The following is a 24,835-nucleotide window of genomic DNA, read 5'->3' as shown; positions in this document are numbered from 1 at the left end:
TTTATCTTATGTAGCAACCTTTTGTGTGGCACCTTGTCAAAGGCTTTCTGGAAATCCAGATATACCACATCCATTGGCTCCCCGTTATCTACCGCACTGGTAATGTCCTCAAAAAATTCCACTAAATTAGATAGGCACAACCTGCCCTTTATGAACCCATACTGTGTCTGCCCAATGGGACAATTTCCATCCAGATGCCTCGCTATTTCTTCCGTGATGATAGATTCCAGAATCTTCCCTACTACCGAAGTTAAGCTAACTGGCCTATAATTACCCGCTTTTTGCCTACCTCCTTTTTTTTTCATTTTTGAATATAAATTTAGAGTACCCAATTCATTTTTTAGACAAGAGACTTGTCTACCTTTAGCCCCATTAGCTTGCCCATCACTACCTCCTTTGTGATAACAATCATCTCAAGGTCCTCACCTGTCATAGCCTCATTTCCATCAGTCACTGGCATGTTATTTGTGTCTTCCACTGAGAAGACCGACCCAAAAAACCTGTTCAGTTCCTCAGCCATTTCCTCATCTTCCATTATTAAATCTCCTTTCTCATCCTTCTAAGGACCAATATTTACCTTAGCCACTCTTTTTTTGTGTTATATATTTGTAGAAACTTTTACTATCTGTTTTTATATTCTGAGCAAGTTTACTCTCATAATCTATCTTACTCTTCTTTATAACTTTTTTAGTAGTTTTCTGTTGCCCCTAAAGATTTCCCAGTCCTCTAGTCTCCCGCTAATCTTTGCCACTTTGTATGCTTTTTCCTTCAATTTGATACTCTCCCTTATTTCCTTAGATATCCACGGTCAATTTTCCCTCTTTCTACCGTCCTTCCTTTTTGTTGGTATAAACCTTTGCTGAGCACTGTGAAAAATTGCTTGGAAGGATCTCCACTGTTCCTCAACTGTTTCACCATAAAGTCTTTGCTCCCAGTCTACCTTAGCTAGCTCTTCTCTCATCCCATTGTAATCTCTTTTGTTTAAGCACAAAATACTAGTGTTTGATTTTAAAAAAAAATGTTTTTTTATAAATTTAGTGTACCCAATCATTTTTCCAATTAAGGGGCAATTTAGCGTGGCCAATCCACCTAGCTTGCACGTTTTTGGGTTGTGGGGGCGAAACCCACGCAGACACGGGGAGAATGTGCAAACTCCACACGGACAGTGACCCAGAGCCGGGATCGAACCTGGGACCTCAGTGCCGTGAGGCGGTTGTGCTAACCACTAGGCCACCGTGCTGCCCAACTAGTGTTTGATTTTACCTTCTCACCCTCCATCTGTATTTTAAATTCCACCATATTGTGATTGCTCATTCCGAGAGGATCCCTAACTATGAGATCATTAATCAAACCTGTCTCATTACACAGGACCAGATCTAGGACCGCTTGTTCCCTCGTAGGTACCATAACATACTGTTCTTGGAAATTATCACGGACACATTCTATAAACTCCTACTCAAGGCTGCCTTGACCGACCTGGTTAAACCAATCGACATGTAGATTAAAATCCCCCATGATAACTGCTGTACCATTTCTACATGCATCAGTTATTTCTTTGTTTATTGCCTGCCCCACCATAATGTTACTATTTGGTGGCCTATAGACTACTCCTATCAGTGACAATTTCACCTTACTATTCCCGATTTCCACCCAAATGGATTCTCCATATCCTCCATAGCACCAATGTCATCCCTCACTATTGCCCGGATGTCATCCTTAAATATACCACCTGCCTTACCATTCACTCTGTCCTTCCAAATAGTTTGATACCCTTGGATATTTAACTCCCAGTCGTGACCATCCTTTAACCATGTTGGCATCCTGTTGCTCAGGTAGAGATTGCAAAGAGTGTAGGTATAGCATGACTGGTAGGTCGATGGTTGTGAGGTACATTGGGGCACATTTTTTAAAATTCATTATTTATTGTCCTTCTCCAGGTCATTTCAGAGTCATCCACAATGCGGTGGATTTGGAGTCACATGTAGACCAGACCAGGTATGGGTGGTGGATTTCCTTTCCTGAAGGACATTAGGAACCAGACAATCGACAATGGTTTCATGGTCATCATTAGATTTTTAATTTCAGATTTTTTATTGAATTCAAATTTCAACTTCGGCCATGGTGGGGTTTGGACCCAGGCCCCTAGAGCACTACACCAGGTCTCTGGATTACCAGTCCCGTGATAAAACAACCACACCACTGCCTCCTATGGGGTGCCAGCTAATTGTGAAGAGGTCTAGTCATGAGAGAAGAGATAGTGATCGCTGGGAAGGAAGCAGTTTGACTTGGGGAGCCAGGAGGAAGCACTCCTGCCGGCCCACAAACAATGCTCAGAAAGAATGGAATCTTCCACTCCTCACGTCAGATACCAGATTTCCCAAGCCCCAGGAAACCCAGCTAGCCAGGGTTAAAGCTACAAGATAAATTCTGAGGCATGTAGTTTCATTAAAATATCCCTCCCCAACACATGTTCCCACTCCATTACGCTTCCATTAAAATCAGAAGTGGCCACATGAGAGTTTGAAATTTTAAACATTCTTAGCTGCCCATCTGACCCAAACCCACCTGGTTTGGGAGGGAGGGGGTGGGGGGGCACATTAAAGTTTCTCTCATATTTATTATTCAGTTAGCTATCGCAATTTGTGAGTGCCATAGTACACATCTTCCAAATTTGATGAGCTAACTTTATTTTGCAAGCAAGCAAAGGTAGTTAAACCAAATTTATATGGTAGTGTACAATTTCCAATGAACCTTGATAACCACTAACCAAAATTTCAATATGAATGTCACCTAAATGCTACTTTAATTTTCCTAGAAATGACTTCCCGAATTGGATGGTTGGAGGGGATTGTACACGACGTGGAATCAGTCATGGCTCCTACTTGTGAATGCCAGTTAACCTTCTGCAATTCCAGAGCTTCAAACCTTGAAAGCTGAAGGTATGGCCATTTACATGTGACAAGTTAAAGCAGGTGACTTGAGTGGTCTGTGTGGTAATTTACAGGCTACTGCACACACTAGAGGAGTCACTGATGATGCAAATTAGAGCATCAGCAGCAGTTTTGGATCACTTCAACATTGACACACGAACAAAGATTATTCAATTTTTTTTAAATGAACAAAAATTCCCAGCTTTCTGGGGACTGTGTACCAGAAAGAGAGCCAGAAGGGTTTTACTGAAGGCCATTCAGCCTACTGAGTCTATGCCAACTCTCTATAGAGCAATCCAGTCACTCCCATTTCCCTGCTCTATCGTAACTCTGCAAGTTTATTTCCATTAAGTGCCCATCCTTTTGAAATCATTGATTGCCTCCACTTTCACAACCTTTGTGGGAAATTACCAGTCATTACCACTTGCTGCATAAATAGATTTTCCTGACATCCCCTTGCATCTCTTGCCCAAACCTTAAACCTGTGAACCCATATCCTTGACCCAGTGAAAAAACAATCCTAAATTAAGGCTAGGCTAGGGGATACATTTTTCTATCTCTTACTTATAATTGTGTCTAAAACTATCCATCTCCGGCCTTGAGTTTTCACAAGAAATCCCAGTTTTCTGCATGTGAACTTGACAATAAGGTAAAATAACAAAAGTTACCAAAAAAATCAGAAGCAGCTTGACATTGAATGCTATATATTCTGAATTATACAGAAGTGCAGTATGAAGACTGAATGGGATGCATCCAAGATACAAGTGTGAAAATTGCAGAGGTAATGGCCATAATTTTCCAATCTTTCTCAAACTCAAGAATGGTGCTTGACGAATGGAGAATTGTAATTTTTTTAAAAATTCATTTACGGATGTGGGTGTCGCTGGGGGCAGGGTGGTCTCTATGCAGAAAAGGTGAACGTGGTGTTTGAGGCCTTTTATCGGGGCTGTAACCCCCGATCCCCAGAGGGGATGGGGCGGAATCTCGGACAAGAAGCAGTTTTTGGATTGCTTGGATTTCCTGGTGGTGGAAGAGGGGAATGTGCGGGTGCTGGGGGCCCCACGGGCTGGAACAGGTGATGAGGTGCATTGGTTCAATGCTGTCTGGGACGGCTCCGGGTCCAGATTCCCAGCGGAATTTTATAAAACATTTGCACCAGAGTTTGGACCTCATCTAATGGAAAAGATCAATGGCTCGTTAGCCAGAGGTCAGCTCCCTTCCACGTTGGCAAAAGCTTTGATTTTGCTTATTTTAAAGAAGGACAAGGATCCAGAGGAGTGCGATTCTTAGCGTATCGCTGTTAAACATGGTGCGAAGTCGATGGCCAAGGTGTTGGGAACGTGTCCAGAGGATTGTGTGCTGGGGGTGATAGCCGAGTACTAGACTGGGTTTGTGATGGGGCGACAGTTATCGTCTAATATTAGGAGATCATTAAATGTGGTGATGACGACTCTGATGTGTCAAGAAACGGAGGTGATAATATCTATGGATGCGGAGAATGCTTTGATCGGGTTGAGTGGGAGTATCCTTTCGAGGTGTTGGGGCGGTTTGGTTTTGGCCCGGAGTTAATTGGCTGGGTTAGGTTAAAGTACAGGGCCCCCGTGGCAAGTGTTTGCACTAACTCAACAAGTTTGGGATGTTTTTGTTTGCACCGGGGAACATGGCAGGGATGTCCACTTTCCCCATTGTTTTTGCACAGGCAATTGAACCATTGGCGATGGCGCTGAGGGCTTCGATGGAGTGGAGAAGAGAGGTGGTGGAGTGGAACATCAAGTGTCCTTACATGCAGACTACATCATAAGTTCATAAGATATAGGAGCAGAATTAGGCCAGTCAGCCCATCGAGTCTGCTCCGCCATTCTATCACGGCTGATATGTTCCTCATATGCTACCTACAATGTCACAGACCAAGAGCTGGATTGAGAAATCAGCCAGAACATCTCCTCCCTAGAAGACATGACCTGGGAGTGAGAGCAGGCAATTTAGCCTGCCGAGTCTAACACTCTCAATATGATCATGGCTGATCCCATCCTGGCCTCAACTCCACCATCCTGCCTGTTCTCCATAACCTTTCAACCCATTACCAATTAAAAATTTGTCTAACTCCTCCTTAAATTTACTCACTGTCCCTGCATCCACTGCACCCTGGGGTAGCGAATTCCAGATTCACAACCCTTTGGGAGAAGTAGTTTATCCTCAAATCTGTTTTAAATTTGCTACCTCTTATTCGAAGATAATGACCTCTCGTTTTAGAATAAAAGCAAATTACTGCGGATGCTGGAATCTGAAACGTAAATTAAAATGCTGGAAAATCTCAGCAGGTCTGGCAGCATCTGTAGGGAGAGAAAAGAGCTAACGTTTCGAGTCCAATGACTCTTTGTCAAAGCTAACAGTCAGAGAATGTGGGGAATATTTATACTGTGGAGTGAGAATGAAAGAGGAGTCATAGCCGCAGAAACCCTGGGACGCAGGGAGCTCATAGCCACAGAAACCATGGGAAAAGAGTGCTAATGGCATTCCCCAGAGACAACAAAAGGTGTGAGAGGCCAAACATCAGAGAAACTAACATCACAGGCTAAACTGTGACAGATGGAGATGTGGGGGGAGGGGAAGGGGGAAGCAAAGGGGAGAAAGGGTAAGGAAAGGTGGATAAGATGGGGGGGGGGGGGGGTTAAATATATATTAGGAAAGACAAGAAAGAAAGAAATGGTAAGAGAGTTGAAATGAAATGGGATGAAAACAAATGGGTCTAGGTGGGGTAGAGCTAATCATCTGAAGTTGTTAAATTCAATGTTGAGACCGGAAGGCTGTATGTAGCGTGCCTAACCGGAAGATGAGATGTTGTTCCTCCAGTTTGCGTTGAGCTTCACTGGAACTTTGCAGCAGGCCAAGGACAGACATGTGTGCATGGGGGCAGGGTCTTTTGTTAAAATGACAAGCAACGGGAAGGTCAGGGTCCTGAATGCACACAGACCAAGGTGCTCAGCAAAGCGATTATCCAGTCTGCGTTTGGTCTCTCCGATATCGAGGAGACCACATTTTAGAATACCCCACAAGAGGATGCATAAGCTCTATGTCTACTTTATCCATATCTTTTAGCATCTTGTATACCTCAATTAGATCTCCCCTCATTCTCCTAAACTCTAGAGAGTGTAGGCTAAACTGTTCAATCTCTCCTCATACGACAAACCCCTCATCTCTGGAATCAATATCGTGAACCTCCTCTGAACTGCCTTCAAAGCCACTACATTTTTCCTCAAATAAGGGGACCAAAACAGTGCACAATACTGCCTACATTGATTTTTTTTGGGGGGGGGGGGGGGGAAAGAGAGTAAATCTAATTTCTGTTTTTAAATAAATTTAGAGTACCCAATTCTTTTTTTTTCCAATTATGGGTCAATTTAGTGTGGCCAATTCACCTACCATGCACATCTTTTTGGGTCGTGGGGGTGAGACCCACGCAGACACGGGGAGAATGTGCAAATGCCACACGAACAGTGACCCAGGGCCGGGGATCAAACCTGGGTCCTCGGCGCTGTGAGGCAGCAGTGCTAAACACTGTGCCAACATGCCACCCTAAATAGGTTAATTTCAGCCATTGCATGGGTGTTACCCGCCTCGGATTCGGAGCGTATTTTTGCAGAGGGACGGGCGGTCAGGGGAATTAGTGTTGCCAAATTTGATGAATTATTATTGGGCGGCAAATGTAGAGAAGATTTGGAAATGGGTCGTGGAGGAAGGGTCGGATTGGGGGCGAATGGAGGAGGCTTTGTGTATGGGACAGGTTTGAGTGCACCGGATGGCTCCGCTTCCATTCTCGCTGGCTAAATACTCCAACAGCCCGGTGGTGGTTGCTTTTTTAAGAGCTTGGAATACGTTTCGGCAATATTTTAAGTTAGAGGGCATCCGCTGTGGGCACCGATCTGTGGAAATCATAGATTTATTCCAGCGGGGTTGGACTCAACGTACCAGAGTTTGGGGATGAGAGGTGATAGAGGGGTTTAGGGAATTGTTTGTGGAAGGCAGATTTGCAGAGTTGGAGGAGCTGGTAGAGATGTTTCAGTTGCCATGGGGGAATGGATTCTGGTGCTGGCAGATTAGGAATTTCATGAGGAAGGAGTTGGCCAGGTTTCTGCGGTTACCGCATCCTTCGTTGCTCGAAAGGATTGTGTCTAAGGATGAGATAGGGGAGGGCAAGGTTTTGGATATCTATGGGCAGTTAATGGAGAAGAAGTGGGCGGAAAAGCTGGAGTGTACATTTGAGGTGGGGGTCTGGAGTGAGGCTTTGCATAGGATAAACTCGACCTCATGTGCGAGATTGAGTTTAGTTCAATTTAAGGTGGTGCACAGAGCACATATGACAAGGATGTGTTATGAGTGGGTTTTTCTGGAGATGGAGGACAGATGCTAGCTGTCGGGGCTGGTGAACCACACACACGTCTTGCTCCTGCCTGAAATTAGTGGGGTTTTAAGAGGCCTTTTTGGGGACGATGTCAGAGATCTTGGGGGTGAAGGTGGTCCCAAACTCATGGAGGCGATGTTTGGGGTATCGGAGGATCCGAGAATGCAGATGGGGAGAGATGCTGATGTGTTCACCTTTGACTCCCTGATAACCCGGAGGAGGATCTTGTTAGGGTGGCGGGCTCCGGAACCACCCAGAGCTGCACTGGGGTGGGTGAATGACCTAGCGGGCTTCTTACATCTGTAGAAGATAAGGTTTGGCATTACGGGATTGAAGGAGGGGTTCTACTCGAAGTGGAGGCTGTTCATCTCCTTCTTTACGAGTTAGTTAAGCGCAGCGAGGAAGGGGTGAAGTTTTGTTTTACATTATGGTTATGAAGAGGGGTGGGAGGGAGTGGTATGGTGGAGGGGGTATTTAGAATGAGAAATGTAATGTTGTGTTTTGTATATACAATGAAAATGTCCTGAATAAAAACATTTTTTAGAAGATTTATAAGGATGAGGTATTAGATGTTTTAGCAGGCATAAAGGTGCATAAACCCCAGTGCCTGATAAGATGCACCCGAGACTGCTGTGGGAGACAAGGGAAGAGATATATGGGGCCCTGACATTGATATTTGATGAGGAAAGGAGATTTGATGAAGGTATTCAAAATCATGAGGAATCTGGACAGAATAGATATGGAGAAACTGTTCCCATTGGAAGAGGGGCACAGACTTAAGGTAAAAGAAGCAACATTAGGGAAAAAAAACATTTCATGCATTGAGTGGTTAGGGACGGAAATGTATTGCCTGTGTGGTGGAGGTAGGTCAATTAAGGTTTTCAAAAGGAAGTTGGATCACTATCTGAAAAGGAAATATTTGCAGGGCTACAGGGAAGAGGCAGGGGAATGGCATTAGATGAACTGTTCTTTCAGAGGGATAACACTCACAGGATGGGTAAAATGCCCTTACTGTGTTGTAACCATTCTACGATCCCTGATGTATTTATTTTGCTTCAACCTTACTGCCTTATTTTGTTCCCATGCCTGCCTTCTTGGGTGAGCGACACTACATAGAACATAGAACAGTACAGCACAGAACAGGCCCTTCGGCCCTCAATGTTGTGCCGAGCAATGATCACCCTACTCAAACCCACGTATCCACCCTATACCCGTAACCCAACAACCCCCCCTTAACCTTACTTTTAAGGACACTATGGGCAATTTAGCATGGCCAATCCACCTAACCCGCACATCTTTGGACTGTGGGAGGAAACCGGAGCACCCGGGGGAAACCCACGCACACACGGGGAGGACGTGCAGACTCCGCACAGACAGTGACCCAGCCGGGAACCGAACCTGGGACCCTGGAGCTGTGAAGCATTTATGCTAACCACCATGCTACCCCTAAACTACTTTCGCCTCAGACTCCGAAGGGACTTTAGCACATTTATCAGTTTGGCCTTGCAGTCAGATGAACTGCGGCACTGCAAACCGTCTCAAGTGGATATAAATGCTCCCCTGAAATTCCTTACAGGAACGTCAGTAGAGGTCTCCCGGTACCCTGACCAGGACCCCACGGCCACCAATAAAAACAGAATATCTCATCGCTGAAATATTTTTTGCGTGAGGCAACTCGCAGTGCGCAAGCCTATCCTCAGGGTGTATGTACTTCATTCATTAGTTTTGGGATCAGCCAAACATCTTCCTGTAGGTTTGACTGTTGCAAATATTAAAACACACATTCGTTAATCTGAATAAAAGGTTGCAAAGTGTGTCGCTTTATTCTCAACGGAAAAAGGCAGCAGCGCACATTGGTTAGTAATTGTCTGCTCCCCTCCAGTGAAGACGCTCTAAATGTTTTACAAAGTAAATGATCTGACAAGTGAGAAATAAACAACCCCAGCCGGATCCCTCTTCCCCCAGGGCTGCTTCAGCGGCGACAACTTGGCCTCGGGTCCCCTCTCCAGGAGCAGCACCTCACACCCCTCCCTCTCTCTCTTTCCTCCCGTCCCTCCTCTTACCCCAGGTTCAGCTCTGCTCCATCTCCTTCAATATCCACATCCACTTCCTCCGCCATATTGTATCAACAACGTCGTTTCCGGCATCAACCCAGCACTTCCGCTCGCTCGCCCGCCGCCGCCTACAGCATCTCAATGGCATCGCCCGGGTTCAGTGCCTGGTTTACACTCCTGCTCGTGGACAGCACTTTGGTTACACCAAAAGGACACACTCGTATTTTCCATTGACTGCAAGGATTATGTTTTTAAACTGGGCGTTTTTGCCCCAGAATCCATTCAAAAATCCCAACAAACTGTATTGCTCAATTAAGTGTGCTTGCAACTGTAACAAAGTGCACCACTCTGGGTTAAATCTGGAAGAACTTTGTTAGTAACATAGATCAAAATAAATCTATGAATCCTCACGAGTGCACAAATATGGGCCAAAGGAAAAGGTCAAAAAATGCAACGTGTTGAGAACAATAATCCCCAATGTTTTATACATTGTACCAAGGAATTTGACAGGCGTGAGGCAGGACCAGATGTTTTGAATATTACATAACTTGAACATTGAATGGAAAGGTTTAATGGAAAGATTAATACTGCTTCTGAATTTAGACTGGGACAAAACGGCAGTGAGAATAAACAATGAATAACATGATTGGATAACTACAAAAAGAGTGCAACATGGGGTTGTCTTCTGTCACCAGATCTTTTCAATCTTTAGAGTAAAGTGATTAAATGACAGCTATTAGTGATACAGTACCAGGAATTTCAGTAGATTGCCAGAACATAAATAATCTGAGGTATAGATGACAGTAATCATGACAGTATTATAATTGGGCAGCACAGTGGCACAGTCTGTGTCAGGGACCCAGGTTCAATTCCAGCCTTGAGTGACTGTGTAGTTTGTACGTCCTCCCCATGCCTGCGTTGGTTTCCTCCCAGAGTCCAAAAATGTGCAGTTTAGGTGGATTGGCTATGCTAAATTGCCCCATAGTGCTCCAAAAGGTTAGTTGGAGTTACCAGGGTAGTAATAATCTTTATTAGTGTCCCAAGTAGGCTTAAATTAACACTTCAATTAAGTTACTGTGAAAATTCCCTTATCGCCACATTCCGGCACCTGTTTGGGTACAGTGAGGGAGGATTCAGAATGTCCAATTCACCTGAGAAGCACGTCTTTCTGGACTTGTGGTAGGAAACCGGAGCAAACCAACACAGACACTGGGAGAACATGCAGACACCTCACAGACGGTGACCCAAGCCAGGAATCGAACCTGCATCCCTAGCACTGTGAAGCAATAGTGCTAACCACTGTGCTACCGTGAATAGTGTGGAGATGGGCCTAGTTGGGTGCTCTCTCAGAGGGTTGGTGCAGACTTGATGGCCTCCTTCTGCACTGTAGTGATTCTATGGCAGAGAGGAAAAATCTACAAAGACTCCTCGATCTAGTTGTAACAAATAGTAACAGATATAGATCATTAAATTACAGCAAAACAGTATGCTTGATTAAATCAAATAAACACAGCTAGTTACAAAATAATAGTGGAATTGAAAGAAATAAACCAAGTTGAATCATGTTCTTATCCAGGTAGCCTAATAATATCCAATGGTACAAGTGATCAAGACATCCGGGCATGCATAAAACTTTAAAAGCAAACCTTCGCAACAATGTCAGGCCCCTTTGGAAATAACATGTCTATGGAACGCAGAATGTAATTACAAAAGTATCTGGTAAACTTTACTATATGAATACAAAAGTTGGAATGCAAGCAAGATAAATTAAAAAGCAACAGAATGTGGTTTCTGGACAACATACAAATGTAATGAGGACGTTTTGAGGAAAGTAGATGCACACGATCTTTTGCAGACAATAACCAACAGGTAACCACAATTTGTTGGGCAAGTAGTTAGGGGAGATAAAATAGAATACTGTATCTGGCGGTGAGCAGTAAAATTGAGGGTAGCAGAGCAAGAGGGAGATAAAGGAGGAAATCCAACTGTTCTGTTCCTTAAGTTGTCAGTGTAAGATTTGAGAACACTACCAAGGTGTTGGCTGAAATCAAAGACCATGAAACATGGAGAGCTTTGATAATCAACATAAAAAAATGGAACCTGGTGAGAAAGAAGACAATGCTTATATGTTAATTTGTTTTACATTGGAAATTTTCAAAATCTGGGTCAGGATGTTGGCAAAGTCAATCAAAACTTCAGAGCTGCTGCCAGAATCAGGTATCAGATTACCAAAAGAGCATGCCCAAATTCCAATTTCTCATAGTCAGATGGGTCACATTGAATCTATTTGAACTCTTTACCATTCAGGCAAGGTGTGAATTGATCCAAAGTAGTAAAGTACAACAACAAAAGAGCCATTCCCTAGACTCAAGTTGTTGTATCAGCATGTGTACCAGCAGTTCAGTTGCAAGGAGAATGCAAAAACATGAATGGAACAGTGCTTCACCAGTGGCACGTGATACCAATGGCTTTCATACATGCCGTACACATTAATGACAAAGTAAACTATATCCAACAAGTATTTGAAATGAAGGGCATTTTTATTTCTAAATGATTTTAATTCATGCCAACCACAAGTGTTGGAAGTGGCTGGCAGTGTTAGTTTGATTATATTGCTTGCTCAATATGAAAGTGAAATTCAACCACCAAAGCTCTATACATTTAACACAAAGCTGTAAAGGAACCCTTTAGCATGTAAATTCATGCCAACCACGAGTGTTGGATGTGGCTGGCAGTGTTAGTTTGATTATATTGCTTGCTCAATATGAAAGTGAAATTCAACAACCATACAAAGCTCTATACATTTAACACAAAGCTGTAAAGGATCCCTTTGGGAATGTAGCATGTATATACATTTAGAAAATACAGTACTTGAAACAAAATTGCAGATAGAGTTATGAATATAAATCAGTTGCTACTAGTCATTTATGTATCTTCATCTGAAGAATAGCAAGACAATCCCAGGATTCCACAGCTTTTATTCAGCAAAATAGATTCCTGAGAATCTTCTGTCCTCTTGGAGGATTGTATTTCTTCTACCTCTCTGTTCAACTCTGTTTTGGTTCCAAAGGAAGATGACGTTTCTAAGTTTGGCAGCTTAGACAAAAGAATTTTGGTCATATTTTGGGAGTCTTCTCCTGCTGTATTTTTCAGAGTTGAGTGCATAGAAAATCTTGGTGAAATTCTAGCAGGATTAAAAGTGAGGGGCTGGTCCTGAAACTTGGAATTAACCATTAAACAGTCATAGGTGACAGCATCTGGTATCTGTCGACTGAGGCAGCTCCTTTCCCTTCCTTCATCAGTTTTCTTGCCAGAGTTATACTCTGGAGTCCCATCGTACGTTTCATTTGAAGGAGGTGTACATAGTCGTTTCAAACTGTGTGAAGTAGCTGCAAATAACAAAACTTTAATTTACTAAATGAGAACACTAGTCCATCTGACTAATAATCTAATTACTGGGTGCAAATTTTCAGATGGTAAAATTGGCTAAAAGAGCTTTATAAAAATGGAAGCTACAAGGATTAAACTACGTACTGGGGTTGCAAATGTTGCAGGGAAATATTTAGTTCATAATTGTGGCAAAATCACTTTTCCAACGTTTCACATAAAATATGTAAGATTTAAGTTTTGGTATAAACGTCAATTTGATTTTATATAAACTGACTGTGCAGTGTTCAAAAAATATTTTGAGGAAATCTAAACAAGGGGCTACGGTTCAATGGTGGCGACTATAATTAAATAGTAGAAAAGGTGAGAAAAATAAATATTTCGAGATATATTAACATATTTATTTTAAAGGCGTTTTTGAATAAATGTTATTAAATGGAAAACTGGAGGGGATCATCTGTGGCATAGTTTTATAACAATTGATGAAATTACACGGTATAGCAGGAATATCTACAATTAGAGGTTGGCATTAAATTACATTGGATTAGCTGGAGGACCTTCAAGTGCCAGAAAAAGATCAAGTGGGTCTTCCATGATTGAATTCATGCTTCCACCCAGTTCATGCAAGAAAAGATAAAGTGTTTCCAGTTATGCTTCTTTTGTTAAAATGTTCCTCTCTCCACAGACATTGCCAGACCTGAGTATTTCCAGATTTTTCTAATTTCATTTCAGATTTCTATCATCCAGAGTATTTTGCTTTGTTTTCGGCAATGGAAGTCTAAGGGACACCAAACTGCATTAATGCAGTTGAGGAGAGATAAAGAAGCATGAATGTAAAATTAATTGTCCAAATGTGCTTTAAATAGGTTCAGAACATGAGTTAAGGAGAGAGGCAAAATAATAATCGCTTATTGTCACAAGTAGGCTTCAAAGACGTTCCTGTGAAAAGCCCCTGGGATGTAATTCTAAATGAAGGGAATTGCAGAGAGTTGCTGAAAGCTGCACCAATATTTGAGTCAGGAGGAATACATTTCAGGCAAGAAAAAAAAAAGAGATTCATGACAGGCCAGAGTGAAGAACAAAAGGGTGATGAAGGAATAAAGCTGGAGCAAGTTGCAGAGATGGTTTTGGCCCATGGCCCACCCTATGAAGAATTGGAAGTTCAGGATGAGGATTTAAAATTGAATTAATGCCCCATTAAGAGAATATTTACATTATTATACCTACAGTCCACCAAAGGTCCAATTGCTGCTTAGCTATAAATTAACCCAATTAGTTTTAGTTTTAGAATTAGTTTAAACTAATTCAGCAGGGGGATGGGAACCTAAATTGTAGTCCCAGTGTACAGGATGTTGAGAGTAGTGAGGTCAGGGATAGGGTTAAAAGTTCGAAAGAGGGCACCGGCAAGCAGGACGCTGGTTTGAAGTGTGTCTACTTCAACGCCAGGAGCATCCGGAATAAGGTGGGTGAGCTTGCAGCATGGGTTGGCACCTGGGATCTCGATGTTGTGGCGATTTCGGAGACATGGGTAGAGCAGGGACAGGAATGGTTGTTGCAGGTTCCAGGATTTAGATGTTTCTGTAAGAACAGAGAAGATGGTAAAAGAGGGGGGGGGTGTGGCATTGTTAATCAAGGAAAGTATTACGGCGGTAGAAAGGACGCTTGAGGACTCGTCTACTGAGGCAGTATGGGCCGAGGTTAGGAACAGTAGAGGAGAGGTCACCCTGTTGGGAGTTGTCTATAGACCTCCGAATAGTTCCAGAGATGTAGAGGAAAGGATTGCAAAGATGATTCTTGACAGGAGCGAGAGTAACAGGGTAGTTGTTATGGGGGACTTTAACTTTCCAAATATTGACTGGAAATACTATAGTTCGAGTACTATAGATGGGTCAGTTTTTGTGCAGTGTGTGCAGGAGGGTTTTCTGACACAGTATGTAGACAGGCCAACAAGGGGCGAGGCAACATTGGATTTGGTACTGGGTAATGAACCCGGCCAGGTGTTAGATTTAGATGTAGGTGAGCACTTTGGTGATAGTGATCACAACTCGGTTATGTTTACTTTAGCAATGGGCAGGGATAGGTATATACCGCAAGGCAAGAATTATAGCTGGGGAAAAGGCAATTATGATGCTATTCGGCAAGATTTAGGATGTATGGGATGGGGAAGGAAACTGCAGGGGATGGGTACAATCGAAATGTGGAGCTTTTTCAAGGAACAGCTACTGCGTGTCCTTGATAAGTATGTACCTGTCAGGCAGGGAGGAAGTTGTCGAGCAAGGGAACCGTGGTTTACTAAGGAAGTTGAAGCACTTGTCAAGAGGAAGGCGGCGGCTTATGTTAGGATGAGACATGAAGGCTCAGTTAGGGCACTTGAGAGTTACAAGTTAGCCAGGAAGGACCTAAAGGGAGAGTTAAGAAGAGCGAGGAGAGGACACGAAAAGTCGTTGGCAGATAGGATCAAGGAAAACCCTAAGGCTTTCTATAGGTATATCAGGAACAAAAGAATGACTAGAGTAAGATTAGGGCCAATCAAGGATAGTAGTGGAAAGTTGTGTGTGGAATCAGAGGAGATAGGGGAAGCATTAAATGGATATTTTTCGTCAGTGTTTACACTGGAGAAAGACAATGTTGTCGAGGAGAACACTCAGGTTCAGTCGACCAGGCTAGATGGAATTGAGGTTCAAAAGGAGGAGGTGTTAGCAATTTTAGAAAATGTCAAAATAGTTAAGTCCCCTGGGCCAGATGGGATTTATCCTAGGATTCTCTGGGAAGCCAGGGAGGAGATTGCAGAGCCTTTGTCCTTGATCTTTATGTCGTCTTTGTCGACAGGAATAGTGCCGGAAGACTGGAGGATAGCAAATAGAACATAGAACAGTACAGCACAGAACAGGCCCTTCGGCCCTCAATGTTGTGCCGAGCAATGATCACCCCACTTAAACCCACGTAACCCGTATCCCAACAATCCCCCCATTAACCTTACACTACGGGCAATTTAGCATGGCCAATCCACCTAACCCGCACATCTTTGGACTGTGGGAGGAAACCGGAGCACCCGGAGGAAACCCACGCACACACGGGGAGGACGTGCAGACTCCACACAGACAGTGACCCAGCTGGGAATCGAACCTGGGACCCTGGAGCTGTGAAGCATTGATGCTAACCACCATGCTACCGTGAGGCCCCACGGGCCGTGTTGTCCCCTTGTTCAAGAAGGGGAGTAGAGACAACCCTGGTAATTATAGACCTGTGAGCCTTACTTCGGTTGTGGGTAAAATGTTGGAAAAGGTTATAAGAGATAGGGTTTATAATCATCTTGAAAAGAACAAGTTGATTAGCGATACTCAACACGGTTTTGTGAAGGGTAGGTCATGCCTCACAAACCTTATTGAGTTTTTTGAGAAGGTGACCAAACAGGTGGATCAGGGTAAAGCGGTTGATGTGGTGTATATGGATTTCAGTAAGGCGTTTGATAAGGTTCCCCACGGTAGGCTATTGCAGAAAATAAGGAAGTATGGAATTGAAGGTGATTTAGCGGTTTGGATCAGTAATTGGCTAGCTGAAAGAAGACAAGAGGGTGGTGGTTGATGGCAAATGTTCATCCTGGAGTTCAGTTACTAGTGGTGTACCGCAAGGATCTGTTTTGGGGCCACTGCTGTTTGTCATTTTTATAAATGACCTGGAAGATGGTGTAGAAGGATGGGTTAGTAAATTTGCAGATGACACGAAGGTCGGTGGAGTTGTGGATAGTGCTGAAGGATGTTATAGGATACAGAGGGACATAGATAAGCTGCAGAGCTGGGCTGAGAGGTGGCAGATGGAGTTTAATGCGGAAATGTGTGAGGTGGTTCACTTTGGAAGGAGTAACAGGAATGCAGAGTACTGGGCTAATGGTAAGATTCTTGGTAGTGTAGATGAACAGAGAGATCTCGGCATCCAGGTACATAAATCCCTGAAAGTTGCCACCCAGGTTAATAGGGCTGTTAAGAAGGCATATGGTGTGCTAGCCTTTATCAGTAGGGGGATTGAGTTTCGGAGCCACAAGGTCATGCTGCAGCTGTACATAACTCTGGTGCAGCCGCTCCTGGAGTACTGCGTGCAGTTCTGGTCACCACATTATAGGAAGGATGTGGAAGCTTTGGAAAGGGTTCAGAGGAGATTTACTAGGATGTTGCCTGGTATGGAGGGAAGGTCTTACGAGGAAAGGCTCAGGGACTTGAGGTTGTTTTCGTTAGCGAGGAGAAGGCTGAGAGGTGACTTAATAGAGACATATAAGATAGTCAGAGGGTTAGATAGGGTGGACAGTGAGAGTCTTTTTCCTCGGATGGTGATGACCAACATGAGGGGACATAGATATAGGACAGATGTCAGAGGCAGTTTCTTTACTCAGAGAGTAGTAGGGGTGTGGAACGCCCTGCCTGCAACAGTAGTAGACTCGCCAACTTTAAGGGCATTTAAGTGGTCACTGGATAGACATATGGATGAAAATGGAATAGTGTAGGTCAGATAGGCTTCAGATAGTTTCACAGGTCGGCGCAACATCGAGGGCCGAAGGGCCCGTACTGTGCTGTAGTGTTCTATGTTCTATGTTCTAACCCCAGATATAACTTTGAATACCTGGTTGGCCGATGATCTGTGGTGCAGAGTTAGGTGGTCTTTTCCTTGTGTAAGCACGGGGTTTCCAAGGGTGGTCCTTGTGGGAAGGGTCTAACTGACGCAGTTTCCACAAGTAACGCTGATACTCCTTCTGAAGTTTTTCAATATAATCCTGGAATTCCTTTATCTTCTTTTCTGAGTAATGGGATAATTGTGATTGCTGTGAAGCAGAGAAAATATTTCCTCTTTATTGTATCACTATAATGCGATTCATAGAATCATAGACGTTACAGCAAAAAGGCCATTCAGCCTTCCATGTTTGTGATTGTTCTTTGAAAGCACAAATCACCAAGTGCCACTCCCACCTTCTCCCTTTTCAGATAATAATCCAATTCCCTCTTGAATGCCTCAATTGAACCAGCCCCCATCACACTCGCAGGCAGTGCATTTCCAAAACCCAACCACACATTAAAAAATATTTTCACGTTTCCATTGCTCTTTAGCCAATTGCCTTAAATCCGTGTGCTCTGGTTCTCGATTCTTACACCAATGAGAACAGTTTCTCCCTTGTCTAATATATGGCAAGAGAGCAGGGTCCGAACACCAACGCATGGGGAAGTCCACTATAAACATTCCTCCAGTCCGAAAAAAAACCAACCCCTCATCACTACTGTGAACTGTCACTAAGCCAATTTTGTATTCATGTTGCTACTGTCACTTTTATTCCCATGAGGACTAACTTTGCTCATAAGTCTATTGTATAGCATTGTATCAAATGCCCATGCACATTACCCCAGCAGAATTACTCTCATCAACCCTCTTTGTTACCTCATCAAAAGACTAATGCATTTTTTTGTTAATATTTTGGTTCCCTGTTAAACTATCTACCTAGTAACATACATAAAATTAATGAGCACACCCAATGTTACATCTGTAACAAACCCAAACAAAATATCTTTAATTTTTAAAAAATGGTTAACAAAAAAAATACTTAGACAGCACAGATCTTCCCATATATTGTTTTCTTACAGGAGGATCCATTACTAAGAAACTCCCTTGATAGGATTCTGAAGAAAAGTTATTTTTGACTGAAAACCTGAATTCTCACCACAAAAAAATGAGTTGATATTGCTGCGCAGGGGGAATTTCTTTCTCCTGAAGTTCAACATTATCAGTGCCCCTTTCATAAACTGAATTACTCACCTGAAGGTAATACTCAATTTCAGTCTTGATGCTTGGAATCCATTTTTTCACTTCAACAGCTGAATTCAAGGATGACTAGAAACAAGAGACAACAAATTCAAATCACCACTCGTGACACCAGTGGTCACTGGAAGCTAACCTGCATTGTATTGCTTGGTTTCAAGGAAAATCCTTATTTTATTAGCAATGAAAATATACTTTTCAGTAGGTATGAATTCAGACAACTTGAATCAATTTAACTTTCCTATAAAGCTTGTTATTAAGTCATAAATATGAATAAATTGCAGCAAACAAAATCAGATAAAGAATCATTACAAACAGTGAATATACTTCAAAAATAATTTAACTGTGGAACATACGGAGGTTGTGGTGTCACACAAAGGCAGGTTTCTTCCTTTTTTAAATATATTGTATTTGTTTGAAATAGGACAGCAGAAAAGAAACTCGCATCTCAGTTATTGAATACAAATATGGTTTGGATCTTGCATGGAGGAAATACTATTTTTTTAAATCATTGGGACAGAATTAACATACACATATTTAATCTCTAATGCTGAGAATGGTGTAATAAGAGGAGCATGTGCAATCACAACCACCTCTCTGTGCCTAAGCATTTGTTAAGCACCCTCTTAATAAATTTGCTATTGTGGCACTGTTAGGGATGCAAAGTTGGGCAATGGAGGATTACTTTTATTGCTCTTTACTGCATCATGGCACAGCATTATACAACAAAGAGTCTGCCTTCCACAGAGATAAAAGGCATTTAAAAGGGTAACGGTGTGACACCGTGGCAGAACACAATTTACAACCCCCTTCTGTCCCAACTACTACCAAGTTGCTCAGATATGAAGAAAAGCTGAACAAAGGTTAAAATTCAGAAACCCAAACAGCAATACTGAAAAAGCAACCAGCATTTGAGTCTTGTTGTTCAGCAGCTGTAGAAAGTTATTGCATTAGCAGGACCACAGGAATCTTGGTTTACTTTCCTAGCCAAATAGATTGCTCCATTATAAAACTGCAACTTCAGACACCAGGAAAAAATGGTTTGGTTACTCACCAGTTTGGGTCTATTTTGATGTATCTCTCTCAGTCGACCTTCTATTAACAAAAACAAAGTGATTAAAAACTGTTAGTACATGACTAATGCCTTTGATACACTTAAATATACAACACTAAGATAAACACAATCTTTATGGGGGCAGCACAGTTGCTTCACAGCTCCAGGGTCCTAGGTTCAATTCCTGGCTTGGGTCACTGTCTGTGCAGAGTCTGCACATTGTCCCCGTGTCTGCGAGGGTTTCTTCCGGGTGCTCCAGTTTCCTCCCACAGTCCAAAGATGTACAGGTTAGGTGGTTTGGCAATGCTAAATTGCCCTTAGTGCCCAGAAAAGGTGGGGTGGGGTTACTGGGATAGGGTGGAGGTATGGGGCTTGGGTGGAGGTATGGGGCTTGGGTGGAGGTATGGGGCTTGGGTGGGGTGCTCTATCCAAGGGCCGGTGCAGCCTCAATGGACCAAATGGCCTCGTTCTGCGCTGTAAATTCTATGATTCTATGCAGGAGGCAGAGGAAGATTGATTTAGTGAGCACATTTTGGAGCTCAGGGCCTAGGGGCTTTTCACAGTAACTTCATCGAGGACTACTTGTGACAAGAAGTGATTATTATCGTTGAAAATGGTGGAACACAGAACATTGAGAATAATGACGCCAGAGGAGCGCAAGATTCTGAGGGTTGTGAGGATGGAGGAAATTACAGACACAGGGAGGGGCACTTAAAACAAAGGCGAGAATAATAAAAGGCTTTTGCTGAACCTAAAGATAGTGTAGATTAGTGATTACACAGGTGAGTACAGCAACCACTAAAATGGCACCATACCTTCCAATTTCAGTAATACACATTAAGTTCAGGTATCTGGAGCTGATAACTAAGAACTGGAAAAAGGAGTTTAAGTGATGTTTTTTGTAGGGCTTACGTTGTTAGCTGTTTTTTTGCTAGTAGTGACTCATCATTGAAGCCTTCATTGCAGTTAATGTGTAAACCGATGACCAGATTGAAAGTTCTTCCTTTTGAAAAGGAATTTCCTTCATATTCTTGAACAAAAATTGAGAATAAGCAAAAGGACATAGTCATTTACAGAGCTGGGAGTCCGAAATCATGGACATCATCACTTAAACCCTAGCTTTTATATATAATCTTTATTGTTAGAAGTCAACTTCTATTTTACTACTGCAATGAAGTTACTGTGAAAAGCCCCTAGTCACCACATCCAACACCTGTTCAGGTACACAGAGGGCGAATTCAGAATGTCCAAATCAACTAACAAGCACGTCTTTCGGGACTTGTCGGAGGAAACTCCCACGCAGACGCGGAGAACGTGCAGACTCCACACAGAAAGGGAGAGCGTGCCGACTCCGCACAGACAATGACCCAAGCTGGGCACTGAACCTGGGACGCTGGTGCTGTGGAGTAACTGTGCTAATCACTGTACTACCGTGCTGCTTTTCATTGTTTGCGAAGCACAGAGATTCGGCCATACTGTAGTAGTCAAAGAAAAGGCACAGAACGCTGCAGACAGCTCGTATCGCATAAAATGTGCATACTGAAAGGGGTAATTTCTTATGCAAATATTTGATACGGCAAATGTTAAGCTTCAGCACTCGAATGCAGTTAACCTGCAGAGTTGTCGGTAAATCGCTACATTATATACACACTAAAAGGGGTGACCGGTCACGCAAATCAAATGCAGTTAAGGATAACATTGAGAACGCTTCACGAGTTTTGGCTGAATTATAATGCCAAAGTCTCCCAGTCGTAAATGGCCCTCAACAAACTTCCTTCTGGCTGCGCTGGCAAAGTAGCCCAAAAAGGCGAGTCACGAGGGGCGGGGAGAAGGAATTTAAGCACCGCAGAGCCAGCACTTAACCCCAGCACAACAGGGCAAATAAACCCCAAAGGTGCCTCATGCGTCGCTGTTATAAACTTCACGGATAGATGCTGTGGGGATCCGCAGCTCCTCGTCACCCAGCCACATTGCACAGACATCCACATCCATCAACAGATGTTGGTACAGAAAGATGTAGCGGCTTCATTTACCCTCCTTCTCCCTCTGCAGCCACAGTCGGTTCAGGTTCCCCAGCTGCTTTTCTTCATTGCGAGCCATCTGCTTCCATCAACACACCAAACCGGTCCTCCGCCTTCCCGGCATCCACCTCTCTCATCTAGTCCTCCGTATTCCCGGCATCCACCTCTCTCATCCAGTCCTCCGTATTCCCGGCATCCACCTCTCTCATCCAGTCCTCCGTATTCCCGGCATCCACCTCTCTCATCCAGTCCTCCGTATTCCCGGCATCCTCGGGTTAGGGTCCGCACCGTCACACGTGACATCTGAAACCAGTCTGTCACGTGATGAGGTTAGGCTGTAGGTTGGTTGTGTGTTGAATTATTTGCAAGTTTAAAGATTTCGTTCTGAGTTTTCTCAGACGCAAGTGCACATATCAACCTCGTCAACTGACAAAAACAAAACTGCCCAAGGTCTTAATATAACAAACTTGACAACACTAAAACAGGTCTAAGTATTAACATTGCTGTGGACTGCAGGATTAACCCTCCCTCCCTCCCAGAATGAGGGCATGGATCACCTACACACAGTGGACTTGTCTAATGCTGCTGTTATCTTGTATCAAATTGCCAGCTGCTCCATGACATCACCAGGGACTGCTGCAGAGAAATTGCCAGCCTGGGAACATGATCCAACCTCACCCATCACTGAAATCAGCTGGTGTGTCTGAAAGCGGTGGGAGAACGTATGAAGTGAGGTTTGGGGAGTAAGGGGTATAGCTAATGCTTCGGTTGTGTGGGCATCGCAGACCCTTATTTCACCAAGACTTCTATGGGTAGTGTGGGCTAAACCAGGCATGGTGCTATTTGTGCTCGTCCTGGTTTTTAAGTGGAAATAATCTAAAGATGGGTCTTGGAAGATTCAAGTGATGGAGCTGTGGCTATTTTCTTTGGCAGATTGTTCCACTGTGGGATTGTCCTTAGGAAGAAATACTGTTCACGTACTATCTTGGAAACAAAAGGTCTTTGTAGTTGTGTGGACTACTGCCTCATGTTTTGTCATTGTCAGAGAGCACGAGGAATTTATTTCTGTCAGTTCCCACCAGTCCATTCCATGTGGCTGGTACGGTGGCACAGTGGTTAGCACTGCTGCCTCACAGCTCCAGTGTCCCAGGTTTAATTCTGGCCTCGGGTGACTGTGGTGTTTGCACTTTCTCCCCATGCTCCAGTTTCCTCCCAGAGTCCAAATATGTGCATATTAGGTGGATTGGCCATGCTAAATTGCCCCTTAGTGTCCAATACCTCGACAGTCATCTACACAATCATTCAAGAAAAAAATAACTTTATTCTGCAGGCTTTCACAGGCATGAATGTAAACAGGACAAATTTGATTTAACGGTAATGAAATGAAATGAAAATCGCTTATTGGCACGAGTAGGCTTCAATGAAGTTACTGTGAAAATCCCCTAGTCGCCACATTCCGGCGCCTGTCCGGGGAGGCTGGTACGGGAATCGAACCGTGCTGCTGGCCTGCTTGGTCTGCTTTAAAAGCCAGCAATTTAGCAATATCCATTCTGATACTAAGTGTAAGTACAGGCTATTTAGTAACACTTTGTCAACTATATTAGACTTATGTTTTTCTGAGTTATCATTGAATTAAAATTGCCTGGTCATTTGTTTGCAAAATATATAGAGGCTGGATTTTCTTTTTTTTAATAAACATTTTATTGAGGTATTTCTTTGGCATTGTAGCAGCAACAAAATCAACAATGTACATAACAAGGAAAATATTAACATAGTGCAAATACCACCTCCCTCTCCCCCAGGTCCATTACTTACCATCCTAATCTACGCTAGCCTAACCCCCTCTCCCCTTCTGCTGACGATTAATTCTCTGCGAAGAAGTCAACGAATGGTTGCCACCTCCGGCGAACCCTAACATCGACCCTCTCATGGCAAACTTAATTTTCTCCAGGCAGCCTTGTCCAATAGCCAGGTCTCAGATTTCGGGGGCTTCAAGTCCCTCCATGCTAGTAATATCTGCCTCCGGGCTACAAGGGAAGCAACGGCCAGAACATCTGCCTCTTTCTCCTGGATTCCCGGATCCTGTGACACCCCAAAAATCGCCACCTCTGGACTCATTGCCACCCTCATAGTTAATACCTCGGTCATGGCATCAGCAAACCCCTGCCAAACTCCCCTCGGTTTTGGACATGCCCAGAACATGTGAACATGGTTTGCTACCCCTCCCCCCCCCCCCCCCCCCCCCCCCCCCCCCCACTGTGTCCTCCACCCCAAAGAATTTGCTCATCCGGGCAACTGTCGCGTGAGCCCAGTGAACAATCTTAAATTGGATCAGGCTGAGCCTGGCACATGTTGCGGTCGCGTTGACCCTACTCAACGTGTCCACCCAAAAGCCCTCCTCTATCTCTCCCCTCAGCTGCTCCTCCCACTTTTGCTTATCTCCTTGTCTGCGTCTCCTCCAATCCCATAAGCTCTTTATATATGTCCGAGATGCTCCCCTCTCCTATCCATCCTCTGGAAACCACCCTATCCTGAATCCCCATTAGCAGCAGGAGTGGGAAGGTTGGCACCTGCCTCATCAGAAAGCCCCGTACGTGCAAATATCAAAATTCATTTCCCCCGCCAATTCAAACTTCTCCTCCAGCGCCTCATACTCGGGAAGCTTCCTTCTATACAAAAGTCCCCCATCCTCTCAATCCCCGCACTCCGCAAAATTCGGAACCCCACGTCCATCCTCCCCAGGGCAAACCGGTGATTATCAGAGATTGGGGAGCAGACCGATGCTCCCACTGCTCCCACATATCTCCTCCACTGTCCCCAGACTTTCAGGCCCGCCACCACAACTGGACTGGTAGAGTATCACACTGGCGAGAATGGCAGAGGCGCTGTTACCAACGCCCCCAGACTTGAGCCCTTGCAAGAAGACGCCTCCATGCGCACCCAAGCCGGCTCCCCCCCACCAACAGCCACCTCCTCACCATGGCTATATTAGCCGCCCAGTAATAATTGCTGAAATTCGGCAGCGCCAGACCCGCCCCCCACCCCCCCCCCCCCCCACCCGGGGGACTTGCCCCCCCCACACAAAGCCCACAATAACTTTATTGATGTGCTTTAAAAAGGACCACGGGATGAAGATGGGGAGGCATTGGAAAACGAATAGGAATCTCGGGAGGACCATCATTTATACC

At 43.9% G+C, this 24,835-nt stretch overlaps 2 protein-coding genes across 3 annotated transcripts in view; both read right to left on the bottom strand.

Annotated features, from left to right (window-relative positions):
- Positions 1 to 9,504, bottom strand: part of mysm1 (Myb-like, SWIRM and MPN domains 1) — a 122,360-nt gene extending 112,856 nt beyond the window's left edge. Inside the window, exon 1 of the mRNA XM_038794360.1 lies at positions 9,396 to 9,504. Within this exon, the coding sequence (XP_038650288.1) occupies positions 9,396 to 9,451 (56 nt within the window). The 5' untranslated portion in view covers positions 9,452 to 9,504. The remainder of the gene's footprint in view (positions 1 to 9,395) is intronic.
- Positions 9,505 to 11,905: 2,401 nt separating this feature from the next.
- Positions 11,906 to 21,846, bottom strand: si:dkey-86e18.1 (uncharacterized protein LOC557342 homolog). Of its 2 annotated transcripts, XM_038794358.1 has the most exons (6): positions 21,660 to 21,846; positions 19,627 to 19,667; positions 18,570 to 18,644; positions 17,388 to 17,586; positions 14,265 to 14,351; positions 11,906 to 12,775 (listed from the first exon to the last, which is right to left on the bottom strand). In XM_038794358.1, the coding sequence occupies exons 1-6, from the start codon at positions 21,724 to 21,726 to the stop codon at positions 12,312 to 12,314; spliced, it is 933 nt and encodes a 310-aa protein (XP_038650286.1). In that variant the 5' UTR covers positions 21,727 to 21,846; the 3' UTR covers positions 11,906 to 12,311. The 2 variants fall into 2 exon arrangements, with proteins under 2 accessions (XP_038650286.1, XP_038650287.1); XM_038794359.1 differs by lacking the exon at positions 14,265 to 14,351 and having other exon boundaries at positions 21,660 to 21,833.
- Between the last annotated feature and the right edge of the window lie 2,989 nt (positions 21,847 to 24,835).

Source organism: Scyliorhinus canicula, chromosome 4, assembly GCF_902713615.1.
Source record: "Scyliorhinus canicula chromosome 4, sScyCan1.1, whole genome shotgun sequence".
Taxonomy (NCBI): Eukaryota; Metazoa; Chordata; class Chondrichthyes; order Carcharhiniformes; family Scyliorhinidae; genus Scyliorhinus; species Scyliorhinus canicula.
The sequence above is the reverse complement of the archived record's forward strand: the minus strand, read 5'-3'. Positions and strand labels throughout refer to the sequence as shown.

Coding starts and splice junctions, on each gene's coding strand:
- si:dkey-86e18.1 (XM_038794358.1), bottom strand. CDS start 21,726: ATGGCTCGCAATGAAGAAAAGCAGCTGGGGAACCTGAACCGACTGTGG. Junction 18,645..19,626: donor ATCAAAATAGACCCAAACTG/GTGAGTAACCAA, acceptor TCTTGTTTCTAG/TCATCCTTGAATTCAGCTGT. Junction 14,352..17,387: donor ACAGATCATCGGCCAACCAG/GTATTCAAAGTT, acceptor CTGTTCTTACAG/AAACATCTAAATCCTGGAAC.